This window comes from Aquarana catesbeiana, linkage group LG04 (genome assembly GCF_042186555.1).
Source record: "Aquarana catesbeiana isolate 2022-GZ linkage group LG04, ASM4218655v1, whole genome shotgun sequence".
Lineage (NCBI taxonomy): Eukaryota > Metazoa > Chordata > Amphibia > Anura > Ranidae > Aquarana > Aquarana catesbeiana.
In genome coordinates this window covers 606,779,313-606,796,774 of record NC_133327.1, presented here as the reverse complement: position 1 = coordinate 606,796,774, position 17,462 = coordinate 606,779,313, and the positions used below count along the sequence as shown (strand labels likewise).

Sequence of the window (17,462 nt, the reverse complement as noted above, 5' to 3'; positions counted from 1 at the left end):
CTCAGTGGTGATGGAATACCACCAAAAGAATGTTCTATTTGTGGGGAAAAAATTACATAAATTAAATTTGGTACAGCGTTGCATGACCGCGCAATTGTCAGTTACAGTAATGCAGTCCCGTATCGCAAAAAATTTCCTGGCCATAAAGGGGGGTAAATCCAAGGGTCAAGTGGTTATTATTATGATTGTATTCATGTGTTACCAAAATTGTTTTGGTAACAACTGTCACTTGAAGAAATTGAGCAATCTGGTGGTATACCATCGTCATATATTTTTTTTTTTTTACCTGAAAGCAGCAGGTGTAGCTGATTGCCAATGCTGCTAATCCAAAATACTGAACAAAAGGGGAGTTAAAGGGCTAGGCTGGTTCCTCCTAGACACTCATCCGCATTGACCTGTAATAAATGATAAGACAAGTATATGCGCACATAACTGAACACACTTATTCCATAAGTATTGAGTCAGATAAAAAACGAGGGGGGACGGGGGGTTTACAATGGGGAAGAAGTGCAATTATATATATATATATATATATATATATATATATATATATATATATATAAACACATATATAGACAAGTGTCCAACAGATATGGGAAATAAAGTCTATAGACTATAGAGAAGGTGTAGAGGTCTTCCACACAGGGCAGCAGTCATATGGGAACAGAAACCATGTTCCAGTACACTGTAAATAAAACAAAGGAAGAGGCGCCTCTGGGTGCAGAAGTATAACAAATTTTTAATTGCACTAAAGCTTAACAACTCACATTTGGAAGGTAAAAAGCAGGCATGTAGCCAGTCCCACAGTGAGGAGTGGAAGAAGGTAATGTCTTCAGCTGACAGTCCTATCCCGGATGGGCAGTGCTGTATCCTCTTGATCGCCGCTCACTGCTGCTCCGCTGTGGAGGGGGTCGGCTGCGGTGGAGAAGAACTCACAACAAGGCGTGGAACGCTGGTGGTGTGCAGGACAAGGACAGATGACGTCACTGGCAAGCAACGCATTTCCCAAGCATGTGCACTGTGAGTGACATGGCAGTTACACTCCTTTATCAAGCTAACTTGTGTGACTACAGAAGGTTGCCTTATATGCTGTGTAGAGGGGAGGGGCTTGGCACAATGTCCATCGATAGCATGGGGAGTAGTTTCTTTTGCATGGACAAGCAGCAATTTTGGATGTTCAAGCCAGATACAAGCCAGGGTCCTCACTGAATAGATAGATAGCAGCAGAAGCCATTAGTTCCTGCTGCTGTCAATCAAATCCAGTGACACAGAAGCTGAGGGGCGGGTCCAAGTCCTGCTGTCTGTGTCAAGGGATGCAGCAGCAGGACTCAGGAGCACGCCGCATGAGAGCCCCCATGGAAATCAGCTCTCTGTGGGGGCACTTGAGAAGAGGAGGAGCGAGGCGCGCCGCTGGGGGACCCCAGAAGAGGAGGATCGGGGCCGCTCTGTGCAAAACCCTTGCACAGAGAAGGTAAGTATGACATGTTTGTTATTTAAAAAAAATAATTGAACCTTTACAATCACTTTAAGCTTTGTAAACTGAGCCTTGTGAAATTAAGAATGAATTTCTCCACAGTGCATACAGCTACAGAAGTCAATTGTAACGAGCCCCTTGCTCGCTCGGTTCCTCTCTCCCGACATTCCTCTGCAGCTATTGAATCAGATTGCAACGTCTGATGGTTCGGTCATCCGATGCTCCGGGACTAGAACTACAGCTCTGTGCCGTTCTAGTCCAGTTGTGATAGCTCAGAACAAACACCAGGCAGGCTGTATGTAAGTTCAAACAGGAATCTCTTTTATTGCAAAATACAGGCTTTTATACACTAAAAGTGGAGGTGCAGACCTCCTGCTCATATTACTCTAACAATACAGCTGTAACCTAATTAACCTAATTAACATGAGCTAATTAACTAATCCCTTTAGACAGCCTAGATGACTCAGACATGACCGTTAGGCCAGACTGGCCGTCTTGTAGTTCAGAAAATCCAATCAACATTATCACAATCAACATAGACTCTTCTTCACACAATAGCAGAGTTAATTAACACAAATAACAATGGGGATCTAATGACTCTTAGATCCCATAGTAGACTTATTTACAATACACATTTTAGCAGACAATAGACAGACAGGTGTTGGAATTTACATCAGCCTCTCCTAACAGTATCTGTCCCAGCATTATGAATCAGCCACTATTCCAATATGGCAAATCCAGGGTCCCCAGAGTCTGTGTGTCCTGGGGGACCAGGACCCCAATCCACAGTAATACTACCTCAAGGGTCCCCAGGCATACAGCTCACAAAGAGCACCGTTCCCCCAAATGCAAGGGCCCCCGATCGATCGGCAAGAGGCTAGCATACCGTCCCCTCCAAAAGTCTCTTTCCCAGCTAGGTCTGTTACATCAATGAGGGCTTGTTTTAAAGCATTTTTGCCAGTAATATGTTTATTATACCATGCCCTTGCCGGTTGTACTTTACAGCAACTCTTCTTTAAAAAAACACACATGCCCAACCACCCCTTCCCACACATAAATTTAATAATGTATGTGTACCGTAATATGTACATTTTTGGATGGATCGCCTGAAGGCAGCCAGAGTAGGAGATAGCCGGACATAGATCGATTTATTTAAATAATTTAGGAACACATCGAAACTGAATATAAACGAGAGCATTGGAATTGGATTGTGCCACTTTCCCCTTCTCATCACAAGACCCTCCCCATATGTTTTATATCAGGTGAAGGGTTAGTGTGGAGCATAGCAGCACCTACAATTTTGTCTGATGCAGTGCATATCAAGGCATGTAAGTTGGGCTTGGCAATCTTTAAATTTTATTGTGGACCACATCTATGCAAAGGTATTAATCCCATGGAAATAATCTCTTCTTAAGTACCAAGGTCTTGCCATAGACTTGTATTTGTCAATTCTCTTACACTTTTACTTTTGTTTTCGTAACTAGAAGAAATCAAATTATTTCCTCCTATCCAGCCACTTTTCAGTAAATTAAACCAAGCTTTATTCAAAAGTGCATAGTTAAATGGTAAGAATATGATTTAAATGAAGGCGTTTCTCTTCAGGGCACCGGGTAAATAGGTTACATTTGTCTTCTGTCACCTAAAGAAATTCTTGTTCACAGAAGCTGATTATTAAATGTCCTCTGAACACCCAACAGTCTATTGAATTAGCTTTGCTTTATTTGCATGCAAGGACATTGCTTTGAGTGTGATGCTAAATTCAAATAGTTTTTTTGTGTGTAGCGTCCTTTATACGCACTTATGAAACATTATATAACAAATGAATGTTTCATTCATTTATTCATCTGCTGCTACACAATACAAAAGTGGATCAGGTATCAAAACCAATATTATTCTGATTATATATAAGGGATACTATATGCTCCAGTAAGTATTCCCATTAACTGCAATTGAAGGTTTCACCTGAAATCACAAAATAATTATGTCAGATTTCTTTTGTCTATATGTGGCAGTGGTTGAGTAAGAATGCTAGAAGGTATCAGTAATGAGAAATCCAATTTCTAATAACATTGCCATTGTAAATAATACAATTCTAACATTTCTGAAGCAGTTTTCACAGTAAAGGCCTCTAGTGACAATATATTTATTTTTTGTCAATTGTATTGCTTATGCTTTACTAGCAATGCAAGTTGTTGGTTCATGGCATCTGCACTCTGGATACTGATGTGGGGGAGGTAGAATTTAGCCTTTACCAGCTAGTTCACTGGCTTTTATTAACGTGGTAGTAAACTCTGTTACACCACTTATACCTAAGGCTTTCCTGTAGGTATTGTGAATATCTCCTAAACTTGCACTGTTTAGGAGATATTCAGAGTGCATGCAGCCGGTGACATCACCGGTGCGTGCGCTCTGAAGGTCTGATTTACAGTGCCAGACCTTCAGATCCCATGCCGTTAATGGCGGCTTCCACGCACATGCGCAGGAGTGACGTCATCATGCCCCCTGCCAGTCATGTAGCCGAAGACTGCGAACCCCAAAGGAAGACCCGGGGAAGATGTCAGCGGTGACAGCGCGGCGATGGAGGGCTTCATACATTTTTCATAATGTCCTAGTATGCATACTAGCACATTATGACATTGCCTTGCAAGGATTTTTTTTTCTTTTAACCTACCGCTTTAAAGTGTGTACGCAATTAAAAGCACTAAGTGTCATTTCTGTCTGCTGCTTTGTTCCTCTGCTATTAGCATGAATCACTTCTGACAAGTTTTCCTGACACCAAGAGAAAAATGGTGACAGGGGAGGGACCTCCAGCTGATTGACAGCCGCAGCTCTGTTCCTGTGTGCTGTGTGAAGGGGGGTGTGTCCCTTCTCTCCAGTCAGCTTTCACAGCTTTCCTCACTGAGCTCTGCAGAGTGTGACTTCAGCTCTCCCCTCCTTTTTTCTGAACTCTCAGACCAGCTTAAAAATTCTGGTCTTTGAATGGACATAGAGAGGAGAAGACTGCAGATAGACAGAGACGACTTATGTGGGAGGATTTGTTTAGTCTCTCTGTGTATAATCTGAGGCCAGTCACTTCACTGGGTATATGGAAGGGTTTACAACCACTTTAGTTTTTTAACACAGTATTTTTTTCAAAAACTGTTTAGCCGCAAAGAGTATACAACTTCCATTTTCTCTAGAGCCACACATACATTGTGTGAAATTCACTCATTGGCTGGCTTTGCCATTCCTAACCCGTTCAACAAGTCATTCATTCAATCAACTTTTGTTGAAGGAACCTGCTGGAAAATGTTGGGCTGAAAAGTGGTTACATCCAGTCAGTTGCAAACAGTTCAGTTATTTTGACAACTAGTGGGGACGGCTGTCAAAATACAATTGGCTCAGTAGGAGATTTATCCATCTAAGCTCTATAGCATTTTATTATATTTATGCATTTATTTATTTTTTTGTTCAGTATGCAGCTAAAATTAATATCCCGTTTAACCCAGTGTTTCTTAAACTATAGTTTGGGATTCACAATCTGGGCTGTGGAAGTGTTCCAGATGAATGTGTAGTAATACCCAAGTGTTTTTTTGGGTCCTAGTACAGTAACCTTTTTTTTTGGATAGAAATGTTTAAGATCACCCACTGACATGTCAATTATAACCCTTTCCCAAATCTTATCATTTAAAGTTGAACTCCAGTTTAAAATACATTTAATTAGTCTTGCAGTGGGACTTCCCCTGCACTGCAATTCTTAAATTCCCAATTGGTCTAGGGGGCAGATAAACAGCAGTTTTACCTTATAATTAATAATAATTCATTCCCTTGGAAGCTGGTGCTCTCCCCCTCTCTGCGATGCTCTTGTTTGTGGGTAGGTCCATGGAGTCAGGACTGCTGTTACTGAAATGCACATAATGACATCAGAGTGCCTGTGACTGATGGTGGGGCAAAGAAAAGTGGATTCAAGAGACCAGTTCTTCACCAGGAAGGAAACCTGTGGAGCAAGGGGAAAGGTAATTCAAATAGCTTTTTATGTTATCCCTAGAAATAATTTAGCATTTACCGCTTGCATTGTGGGGGGGGGGGGATGGGAGCCCACTAGAGGGGTAACTTTTGATTCTACCTAGAGTTCAGCTTTAACCATGTCACGTACCTGGTCGGAATCTGAAGTGACGAGGTTAGCCTCTCTTGTATCTCCAGCCCAGGTCCTGCTGAGAGTGGGGACAGAGGGAACCAAGGGACAGGAGGAACACGAGTGCCTGGAGATGTAGACTTGGAAACTTGTAGCAGAGGATGCGACTTTTGGAAGGCAGGAAGTCACAGAAGGACGCAGGACCATAGTCGCAGATACTCGGATGGCAGTGTTGAGCCAAACAGGAGACAGAAGCAAAGTCACTATAGGCCGTCTGGTACCAAAAGGAATCGTGGATGTGCTCCCACGGGTGTGCCCGATGCACATTGATAGTTCTCTTACATTGCCCCCTCTTTATGGGCAGCCTCCGGATGCCCTTCAGGGGATTTTTTCTGGATGTCGCTGAAAAAAGGCTCATACCTTTTGTGGGGCATGCACATTAGAAGCTGGTTCCCATGAATTCTCTTCAGGGCCATAGCCCTTTCACTTGATTAGGAATTGTGCTTGGCCATTCTTGGTTTTACAATCTAGAACAGCTTCAACTTCATATTCCTCATTGCCTTCGATGAGCAGTGGAGAAGGATTTTCTGGATCCCAGTTGGGAAAAGGATTAGGAACTTTTGGTTTTAGTAAAGAGATGTGCAATATGGCATGAATTTTCAAATTCTTTGGTAACGTTAGTTTAAAAGCCACAGTATTGATTTTCTTCTCTTGACTGGAAAAGGCCCCAGGTATTTCGGACCAAGTTTCTTGGAGGGACATCTATGTTTCGAGTTTGCGGTGGATAACCAGACTTTGTCCCCTGGTTCCAGACTCAAGTTACCCCTCTTTTTTCTGTCAATTTTTTTTTTTTTGTTTGCCTGGGCTGTAGAAATGGTGTCTTGAAGTAATTTATTATTGGAACTGAAAAAACTCAATCTGTCTTGTACAGCAGGTACGGAAGACTTTATGGGCAAAAAGGAAGGGTGATATCCATAGTTGGCGAAAAAGGGTGACTGTCAATGAATGGAGTTGTTATATGCAAACTCCTCCAGCAGGAGAAGAGGTGACCAAACATCCTGCGAGAAAGAGGAGAAGCAACGCAAGTACCGTTCCAAGGTTTGATTAGTCCTCTCCGTCTGTCCATTTGTTTGAGGGTGGTAAGCAGTGGACAGACGGAGTTCGATGTTTAAAGCTTCACAAAGAGCCCTCCAAAATTTGGAGCTGCCATAGCTGTACGTCGGCTCCTTTAAGAGCCATAGCAGGCGCGCTGCATGGCGAGGGACACGGTGCGCGTGTCCAGCGGCCGGGATGTCTGCCGGCCACGAATGATCGTGGGCACGAGAGCCAGAACGGGGATGTGTATAAACACACAAATACCTATTCTGTCAGAGGAGAGACAGATCGTGTGTTTCTACTAAGTAGGAACAGCGATCTGGCTCCTCCTCTAGTAAGTCACATCCCCCTATAGTTAGAAACACCTAGCAGGGAACAGAGTTAACCCCTTGATCGCCCCCTAGTCTTAACCCCTGATCGCTGTATAAATGTCAATGGTGTCAAAAGTGTCCTAACTGTCCACCACAATGTCGCAGTCCCACTAAAAATCGCAAATCGCCACCATTACTAGTAAAAAAAAAATAATAATAAAAATGCCATAAAAATACCACAAATCTATTCCCTATTTTGTAGACACTATAACTTTTGCGCAAACCAATCAATATATGCTTATTGTGATTTTTTTTACCAAAAATATGTAGATGAATATATATTGGCCTAAACTGAGGAAGAAATTATTTTTTTTATATTTTTGGGGGGATATTTATTATAGTAAAAAATTTTGCTTTTTTTCAAAATTGTCGCTCTTTTTTTGTTTATAGCGCAAAAAATAAAAACTGCAGAGGTGATCAAATACCACCCAAAGAAAGCTCTATTTGTGGGAAAAAAAGGACGTCAATTTCGTTTGGGTACAGCGTTGCATGACCGGGCAATTATCAGTTAAAGCAATGCAGTGCTGTATCGCAAAAAATGGCCTGATCGTTAAGGGGGAAATTCTTCTAGTCCTCAAGTGGTTAAACTAACCCTTAAAGGGGTTGTAAAGGCAGAAGGTTTTTTATCTTAATGCATTCTATGTATTAAGATAAAAAGCCTTCTGTGTGCAGCAGCCCCCCTCAACCCCCCTAACACTTACCTGACGTCCCTCTCTGTCCAGCAATGTCCACGAGTGTCTCAGCCGTCCGAGATTCTCCTTCCTGACGCCGTTGGCTGTTGCTGCTGTCAATCAAAGTCATCTAGCCAGTCAGGGGAGAGAGGGGGCAGGGTCGGATCGGGGCTCCGTGTCTGAATGGACACAGGGAGCTGTGGCTCAGCTCAGGTGCTCCCATAGCAAGCTGCTTGCTGTAGGGGCACTGAACAGGAGGGAGGGGCCAGGATCACAGAAGAAGGACCCGAGAAGAGGGGGATCCGAGCTGCTCTGTGCAAATCCACTGCAACAGAGCGGGTAAGTAGAACATGTTTATTATTTATAGGAAGAAAAACAAGACTTTACAATCACTTTAAAACCTCAACTAAACTCAAGAACAAAAAGCATATAAGAACATTTTAATAAGTACAGAATATACCTTTGGTCTTACCCAAAATTCTATTTTTCTTATGTAATCACTAATTCCATCATTCCACATGTAACGGAGATGAACAAAGGCAGATATGTTTGAAGTCCAGCTTGGGTGGCAACCATGGTTGCCTCCATAGGTACAGTATAGGAGTGAGTGCAACCAACCAGGGACAGGAAGGGTGTTATTTGCATGACTACTAAATTAAATAAGGAAATAAACCCTGGAAAAAGGAAAACAAATGCAGGCACTACATCTAAGGACTGTAATATATACATTTTTGAGTTTTGAGTATAGATATGCTTTAAATTAACCACTTAACTTGAACCCCAACACTGAATAACACCACTTAACATCATAATATCTTTCTTGAATGCTACATCTTAACCCTGTAATCCTAAGGTGGGTGCACGACAAGTCCATGTCTACTCAGTTTATGCAGAGCAGACACAGCCCACTCTGCTCTATGGGCGGTCAGGTGTAAACGGACCAGGTATCCATATACACTCGACTGCCCTCCGATCAGATCTGCCTAGGCAGAGGGGATTGGATCCCCTTCCATTTTTTGTTTTTAGTGGACCAGATCGGAGGTAAGTGGGTGTAAATGGACACAAGTCCATTCACACTGACAGGCAGACCTGATCAGATCACCCATGTGAAAGGGGCCTGTATGTGTAAGAATATGTGGTCCTAATATTATAAAAAGGTAAAATGATTTATAAATGAGTTAGGTAATTTTTATTTAAATGTGTAATAAATGTTAGAGTTCCTTGGACTTTAGAGGATGCAGTAGACTGTGTTATGTTAAATGTCAATACATGGCTAGAAGTTGACTAGTGGAAAATGTCTTAGTGAATGGTACCTACCACATTTGTTCTGTTCACTTAGAAGAACTCTACTCCATATGTTAATTACATAAAAGAGAACAATTCTGTTCTCTATTATGTTGGTGTTGGATTATCTTTGAAAAAATGTTGTTCATTACTGGAAGATAGTAGTACATGTTTCTTCCAAGCCAGGAAAAACCAAATTACTCTTTTCTGGTAAACTCTGAGGTGCCTTCTTTGGAAAGACGCTGCTAATAATGCATTTAAAACTTGCAAAGGTATATTTCACAGAAGGTACCTGTAGAATTTTGTTCAGATTTGAAAGAAAATGCTTGAGGCATTGGTTTCCTTTGAATTACCATGTAACAAAAGTTTTAATATACTGTGTGTGTGTGTGTGTGTGTGTGTGTGTGTGTGTATATATATATATATATAGTATCTCACAAAAGTGAGTACACCCATCACATTTTTGTAAATATTTTATTATATCTTTTCATGTGACAACACTGAAGAAATGACACTTTGCTACAATGTAAAGTGGTGAGTAGGGATGAGCTTCGTATTCGAGTCAAACTCATGTTCGACTCGAACATCGGCTGTTCGCCAGTTCGCTGAACAGCGAACAATTTGGGGTGTTCGCGGAAAATTCGAATGCCGCGGAACACCCTTTAAAAGTCTATGGGAGAAATTAAAAGTGCTAATTTTAAAAGCTTATATGCAAGTTATTATCATAAAAAGTGTTTGGGGACCTGGGTCCTGCCCCAGGGGACATGGATCAATGCAAAAAAAAGTTTTAAAAACAGCCGTTTTTTTCGGGAGCAGTGATTTTAATAATGCTTAAAGTCAAACAATAAAAGTGTAATATCCCTTTAAATTTCGTAACTGGGGGGTGTCTATAGTATGTCTGTAAAGGGGCGCATGTTTCCCGTGTTTAGAACAGTCTGACAGCAAAATGACATTTCAAAGGAAAAAAAGTCATTTAAAACTACTGGTGGTCCGACAATACACATAAGTTCATTGATACCACATACATTGATACCGAACCAAAATTTTAAAAAATGGCGTGGGAGTCCCCCTAAATTCCATACCAGGCCCTTCAGGTCTGGTATGGATATTAAGGGGAACCCCCTCCAAAATTTAAAAAAAATGGTATGGGGTCCCCCTCAAAATCAAACTGGGAGGTGTTCGGCTCATCCTTAGTGGTGAGTGTACAGCTTGTATAACTGTGTAAATTTGTCCCCTCAAAAAGACTCAACACAGCCATTGTCTAAACCGCTGGCAACAAAAGTGAGTACACCCCTAAGTGAAAATGTCCAAATTGGGCCCAATTAGCCATTTTCCCTCCCCAGTGTCATGTGACTCGTTAGTGTTACAAGGTCTCAGGTGTGAATGGGGAGCAGGTGTTAAATTTGGTGTTATTGCTCTCACTCTCTCATACTGGTCTCTGAAATTTCAACATGGCACCTCATGGCTAAAAACTTTCTGAGGATCTGAAAAAAAGAATTGTCGCTCTACATAAAGATGGCCTAGGCTAGAAGAAGATTGCCAGTACCCTGAAACTGAGCTACAGCATAGTGGCCAAGACCATACAGCGGTTTAACAGGACAGGTTCCACTCAGAACAGGCCTCGCCATGGTTGACCGAAAAAGTTGAATGCACATGCTCAGCGTCATATACAGAGGTTGTCTTTGGGAAATAGACGTATGAGTGTTGTCAGCATTACTGCCAGAGGTTGAAGGGGTGGGGGGTCAGCCTGTCAGTGCTCAGACCATACGCCGCACACTGCATCAAATTGGTCTGCATGACTGTCATCCCAGAAGGAAGCCTCTTCTAAAGATGATGCACAAGAAAGCCTGCAAACAGTTCGCTGAAGACAAGTAGACTAAAGACATGGATTATTGGAACCATGTCCTGTGGTGTGAGGAGACCAAGATAAATGTTTTTGGTTCAGATGGTATCAAGCGTGTGTGACGGCAACCAGGTGAGGAGTACAAAGACAAGTGTGTCTTGCCTACAGTCAAGCATGGTGGTGGGAGTGTCATGGTCTGGGGCTGTATGAGTGCTGTCAGCACTGGGGAGCTACAGTTCATTGAGGGAACCATAAATGCCAGCATGTACTGTGACATACTGAAGCAGAGCATGATCCCCTCCCTTTCGGAGACTGGGCCGCAGGGCAGTATTTCAACATAACTACCCCAAACACACCTCCAAGACGACCACTGTCTTGCTAAAGAACCTGAGGGTAAAGGTAATGGACTGGCCAAGCATGTTTCCAGACCTAAATCCTTTTGAGCATCTGTGGGGCATCCTTAAATGGAAGGCGGAGGAGTGCAAGGTCTCTAACATCCACCAGTTCCGTGATGTCATCATGGAGGAGTGGAAGAGGACTCCAGTGGCAACCTGTGAAGCTCTGGTGAACCCCATGCCCAAGAGGGTTAAGGCAGTCCTGGGAAATAATGGTGGCCACACAAAATATTGACACTTTGGGCCCAATTTGGACATTTTCACCTGGGGTGTACTCACTTTTGTTGCCAGCGGTTTAGACAATAATGGCTGTGTGTTGAGTCATTTTAAGGGGACAGCAAAATTACACTGTTATACAAGCTGTACACTTACTACTTTAGATTGTAGCAAAGTGGCATTTCTTCAGTGTTATCATATGAAAAGGTATAATAAAATATTTACAAAAATGTGAGGGGTGTACTCACTTTTGTGAGATACTGTATATATATATATTGTGACATGGGGGAGCATTAGCTCAGTTGTAGATGCGTTTTTAAGTAAGTTCACATCAGTCAGGAACTATATTTAACCTCCCTGGCGGTATGATTATTTCGGATTTTAGGTGCTGAAAGCGGTACAATTATTTTGCATGGAAATTTGGCGTTTTATATTGTAGGCCTGTAATTCTTAACAATAACACACTTAAATCTGTCCAAGCAAGAGTCTAGTAGATATCCCGGGTATGAGGAAGTTTGAAACACAAAAACATAAATTATAATATAATAAATAAATATAAATAATTAAAAAAAATAATATAATAATAAAATAAATTTCCCCACGATTCACTATCGCTCAATTCTGCAAATGTTCTAATTTACTATTGCTGTTTTCTGGCTGGTTTCTAAAGCCACTTTTGACGTAAAGGGACACTTTTTGGTTGCTATGGACAATCTCCTGTTTCCAGGCAGAAAGAACAGTATATATAACATAAAACTGCATGCAGGGCATGGGCCAAAGCACTGGGGACAAAAGGGATGTGAAATAATTTCATACAGTACTGTAATCTGTAAGATTACAGTACTGTATGTGTTATGGTTTGTACATTTTTTTGAATTTGCCGCCAGGCTCCACCCCCGTGCGTCGCAACACTCGCAGGGAAAGGAGCCTGGCACGGAGAGGCTTCGGAGGAGACAGAGCCCGCAGACACAGCAGGGGGGACATCGCAGGATCCTAGGGACAAGGTAAGTAACTCCGCACCAGGATCCTGCAATGTAATCCTGAGTGTGGCTCGGGGTTACCGCTAATGGGACTGAAATTTAACCCAGAGCCACACTCGGGAATACCGTCAGGAAGGCTATGAGCCTGCTAGCCCCATTTTATTAAAAGAAAGATGGAAAGTCTATAACACATAAATTTTCCCAGACAGGGATTCTTCTCCATGTGAAAGATGCAAATGAAAAATGCTAGCCCATCTGGCTCTTAAAGAGGAGTTCCACCCAAAAGTGGAATCTCCGCTTTTCAGCCTCCTCCCCCTCACTGTGGCAAGATCACTCAGAAGTTCGGCCTGCCGCTGGGCCATTCAGAAAGGGCAGCACGCTTCGCGCATGCGTAGTGGAAAATTGGCTGTGAAGCCAAAAGGCTTTACTGCTGGGTTCCCTTACTACGAATGAATGGCGGCAGCACCCGGAAACATCGGCTGGGGTGTGGGCATCGCTGGATTCTAGGACAGGTAAGTGTCCTAATATTAAAAGTCAGCAGCTACAGTATGTGTAGCTGCTGACTTTTATGCTTTGCTTGGGGGGGGGACTTCTCTTTAAGCTCTCGCTCAGCTTTAATCGCAGTACTACTGTTCTTTACACTGGTCACCCAGGCCATAGATTCTTCAGTGCAGATGGCTTCACTCTAATGCTCACAGCTCCTCTGGTCCTAACCCTGGTACACACTAATGCCCTGTACACACGGTCGGACATTGAGCGGACATTCCGACAACAAAATCCATGGATTTTTTCAGACGGATGTTGGCTCAAACTTGTCTTGCATACACACGGTCACACAAAGTTGTCGGAAAATCCAATCGTTCTGAACGCGGTGACGTAAAACACGTACGTGGGGACTATAAACGGGGCAGTAGCCAATAGCTTTCGTCTCTTAATTTATTCTGAGCATGCGTGGCACTTTGTGCGTCGGATTTGTGTACACACGATCGGAATTTCCGACAACGGATTTTGTTGTCGGAAAATGTTATTGCAAGCTCTCAAACTTTGTGTGTCGGAAATTCCGATGGAAAATGTGTGATGGAACCCACACATGGTCGGAATTTCCGACAACAAAGTCCTATCACACATTTTCCGTCGGAACGGGGCATAACAGGTTTTTTCATTCAACCCAGCAGGTTTAATGAAAAAAACCTGACAGCTGTACTAACAATCCAACATAACTGCAGCAATCTCCCCTCCGCTGAGCTATTGTGTTCTAACAAGGGGACAAGAACACTCTGATAGGGAGTCGGTCGGCATCTGTCAGATCGCCTGACATGCACACGGGCTGAATGTTGGCCAGTTTTTATTTAACTGGCCGGTGTCTCCCGACATTAGGCCCGTGTGTATGGGGCTTTAGTCCTCAGACACCCATGCTCTGGCTGCCTCACTGACTCCTGTATGAGACCTGTGTCTCATGGGTGGAACTGTGCGGTAGTCCCAAACCTCCATTATAAGGGATGTGTGCACACACCCTGGCACACCTGGGCACACACCCTGATGGTCCTTCAAAAAACCTTTTGCATTCCAATTTTATTATTTTTTTATGCAGAAATGATTTAACAAAACCTGCCTTTATATGGAGATTTAAAGTAGAAGGTGAGGTTATACCATAATGTTAGTTTTTGGGCATAATAAAATGTGAAGTGCTATAAAATGAAATTATTTTGACCAGGTTTACTACAGCAGTACTAGGTCGGCATGCACTTCAAATATCCAATCATCTTTGAGGAATTTGAAAAGACAGAGCTTCTTCACATGACTGGGTGTTCTAAGTGAACATTGTATCTCAAGTTCCCCTGTAATAAATAAGACCTCAAACCATTTCACTTCACTGTACTTCACACTTTAGTAAAAGAGTCCCTTTATTTACTTTATTTATATTATCACCATGCTAATTTACTTTACAAATATACATAGGTTTTGTTTGATACTAATGTATATTCAGCTAACACATTGATATTTTCAATGGGCATTTCATTTTTGTTTGTGGTTAGTCAACTGTAGGAGGGTTGTTTTGTAATGTGCTGCATGTATACTGTAATTATGTTAGAAAAAAGAAAACCAAATATCTTGTTTTTTTTTTTTTTACACAGAAGTGGAAGAAAAAAATGTACATTCACCTCCTTCAAAGAAAAGTAAAGCCAAGAAAGATGAGTCTACTAATGGTAAGTATTTTTTTAATAAATATAATGTACTTCCAGTTATTTATGCAGTAATGACATTCTCTTCCAACCTCCACAACCTTATTTATGTTGCTGGAGTGTGTAATTAACCACTTCAGTTTCTGGTATACCCCTATGGACCATAGCAATTTTTATATTTGCACTATGAGCTTGTTTATTTGGCAATCACTTTGTTATTACTTAAGACAACAAAGTAAAACATAAATTATTTTTTAAAGAAAGAAAAAAAACTAGGCTCCTGGCAATACTGTCTAGCAAACATTATTTTATTTTCTACGGAATGCCTAGGCTAAAAAATGTAAAAATGGGGAAAAAAATATATATATTTTTAATTTGACCAGTATTATTTTCTAATGCCGCGTACACACGGTCGGACTTTTCGGCTACAAAAGTCCGACAGCCCGTCCGACAGCCCGTCCGACAGACTTTCGACGGACTTTTGGCGGACTTGCGGCGGACTTTCTAACAAACGGACTTAACTACATACGATCACACAAAAGTCCGAGGGATTCGTACGTGATGACGTACACCGGACTAAAATAAGGAAGTTGGTAGCCAATAGCTGCCCTAGCGTGGGTTTTTGTCCGTCGGACTAGAATACAGACGAGCGGATTTCTGGGTCCGGCAGAGTTACGATGTAAAGATTTGAAGCAAGTTCCAAATCTAAAGTCCGTCAGATTTGCGACTGGAAAAGTCCGCTGAAGGTCCGGTGAAGCCCACACATGTTCGGATTGTCTGCTGGACTTGGTCCGTCGGCGTCCGTCAGACTTTTGTAGCTGAAAAGTCCGACCGCGTGTACGCGGCATAAAAGTTAGAATGCCAAAGTTCCCTGCATTTTAGAAGATGCAGTAGACTGTACTATGTTAACTGTTAATACTTGGTTGACTAGAGTAGAATGCCTTGGTGAGTGGCACCCACACATTTGTTCCGCTTACATAGAAGAACTCTGCTCCATATGATAATTGTTTACAAGAGAAGAAGCCCTATTCTTCATTATGTTCGTCTGGGATCATCTTGGAAAAGTAGTTTCTCATTACTTGAAGATAGTGGTACACATTTATTCCAAGCCAGGAAAATGGTTGCTCTTTTCTCGATAAACCTTAAGTGTCTTCTTTGGAAAGAAGCTGCTAATAATGCTTTAAAACTTCAAAAGTTATATTTTACAGACGGAACCTGCAGATATGGGAGAAAGTGCTTGATGTATCGGTTTCCTTGATGTATTGGATTCTAAGTTTCCTTTGAATTGACGTGACAAATCTTAAATCTTAAAAAAAAGAAAATTATATATATATATATATATATATATATATATATATATATATATATATATATTAGTTTTATTCATTTTGTATGCAAGATAGTAAAATCTGCCTTTATTGGGGGAGGCAAAGTAGAAGATGTGCTTATACCATAATGATACATTATATCCGATTCACTAAAATGTGTGTGAGCATGCACCTTCATACCTCAGATCAGCCCCCATTCTTGGATCTATAAACCTCAGAATATTCCCAATGTATGCACCTTTAGACCTTAGACCAGTCCCAATTCTGGGATCTTCAAACCTCAGACTATTCCCAATGCATGCACATGCACCAGATCTCGGATCAGCCCCAATTCAAGCATCGTCAAAACTCAGATCAACCTAAAACCTTGCACCTTTGACCTCAGATCAGCCACAAGGTATGCACCCTCATACCTCAGATAAAATAAGCCCCCCAATGCATGCACTTCCAGACCTCAGACACAGCCACAATGCATGCACCTTCAGACTTCAGGTCTGCCCCAAGAGGAGGATGAGTGCAGGCATGCGAGTGGACTTTAGGGAGGTGAACGAATCTGGTCATGGGTCAGGCTTTGTAATTGACAGCATAGTGGGCTGTCAATGTATATGTAAATGTATATTTTTTTAATGAAAGGAAGCACATCTTCAGTACACAATACAGCAACTGATATTTATTTTTAAAAAAGCCCAGTTGGGCAACTCTACAGAGAATAATAATGATAATATAGTACTGAGATGTAATTATTATTCTAGCTTAGACTGAATAAATGTATGACACTACCAACACCTGCCTGTCTCATTTCTATGGCCCTGTGGCTCACTCACTTCTATGACCACCCAGCTGCTTCCTGGTTGCCACAGTGATGTCCAGCAGCAGGTTTGGATGATCTTCCAGAAACCTGGTACTTAGCCAAAGACATCTCTATAGGAAGCTGCTTTGTCACCATATAGAAGGAAGTGTCCTGAGTGTGGAGGAGGTGAAGGAGTGGCAGCCAGTGCCACTGAACAAGGCATTGTGTACCCAGGGTTGCTGATCACTGTTTTCCTGGCATCCATGCGTAGGACTAATACTGGGCATTGACCTGGCATAGGTTGAATATGTTAATCTAGTTGTGTGTATGTTTCACATTTTTAGACAATGCATTCTTCTTCTCTGCTGGAAACCATCCATAGATTGAAGTTATTACTTACCATTGACCTCTGCATGCAGTTATTACAGTAAATAAAAAAATGATACTGACGTAACCTATTTCAAATTAACTTATTGCATCCAACTGGCACACATTGACATTTGGTAGTAAGGTTACACTTAGTTCTAAAAGGACTCCAAATTTTACAGTAAGAGCATATTTTTTTCTTTGTGAAAGTCACCTAAAAACAAATGTGAACTGAATCACTATAATAACGTATGTTTTAAAGGATAAAGTCAAGTCAGATTTACACAAAGGTGCACCCGATCAGCTGAACATCCTTGATAGTTACAATCAGCCCTGTGTGACATTAAGGAAA

The 17,462-nt window shown here is 41.8% G+C and overlaps 1 protein-coding gene across 6 annotated transcripts in view; it reads left to right on the top strand.

Annotated features, from left to right (window-relative positions):
- Positions 1 to 17,462, top strand: part of MACROD2 (mono-ADP ribosylhydrolase 2) — a 3,509,413-nt gene that overhangs the window by 3,280,534 nt on the left and 211,417 nt on the right. For all 6 annotated transcript variants that reach the window (XM_073628250.1, XM_073628248.1, XM_073628249.1 and 3 more), the window contains exon 10: positions 14,579 to 14,650. In XM_073628250.1, coding sequence (XP_073484351.1) covers positions 14,579 to 14,650 — 72 coding nt within the window. The remainder of the gene's footprint in view (positions 1 to 14,578; positions 14,651 to 17,462) is intronic.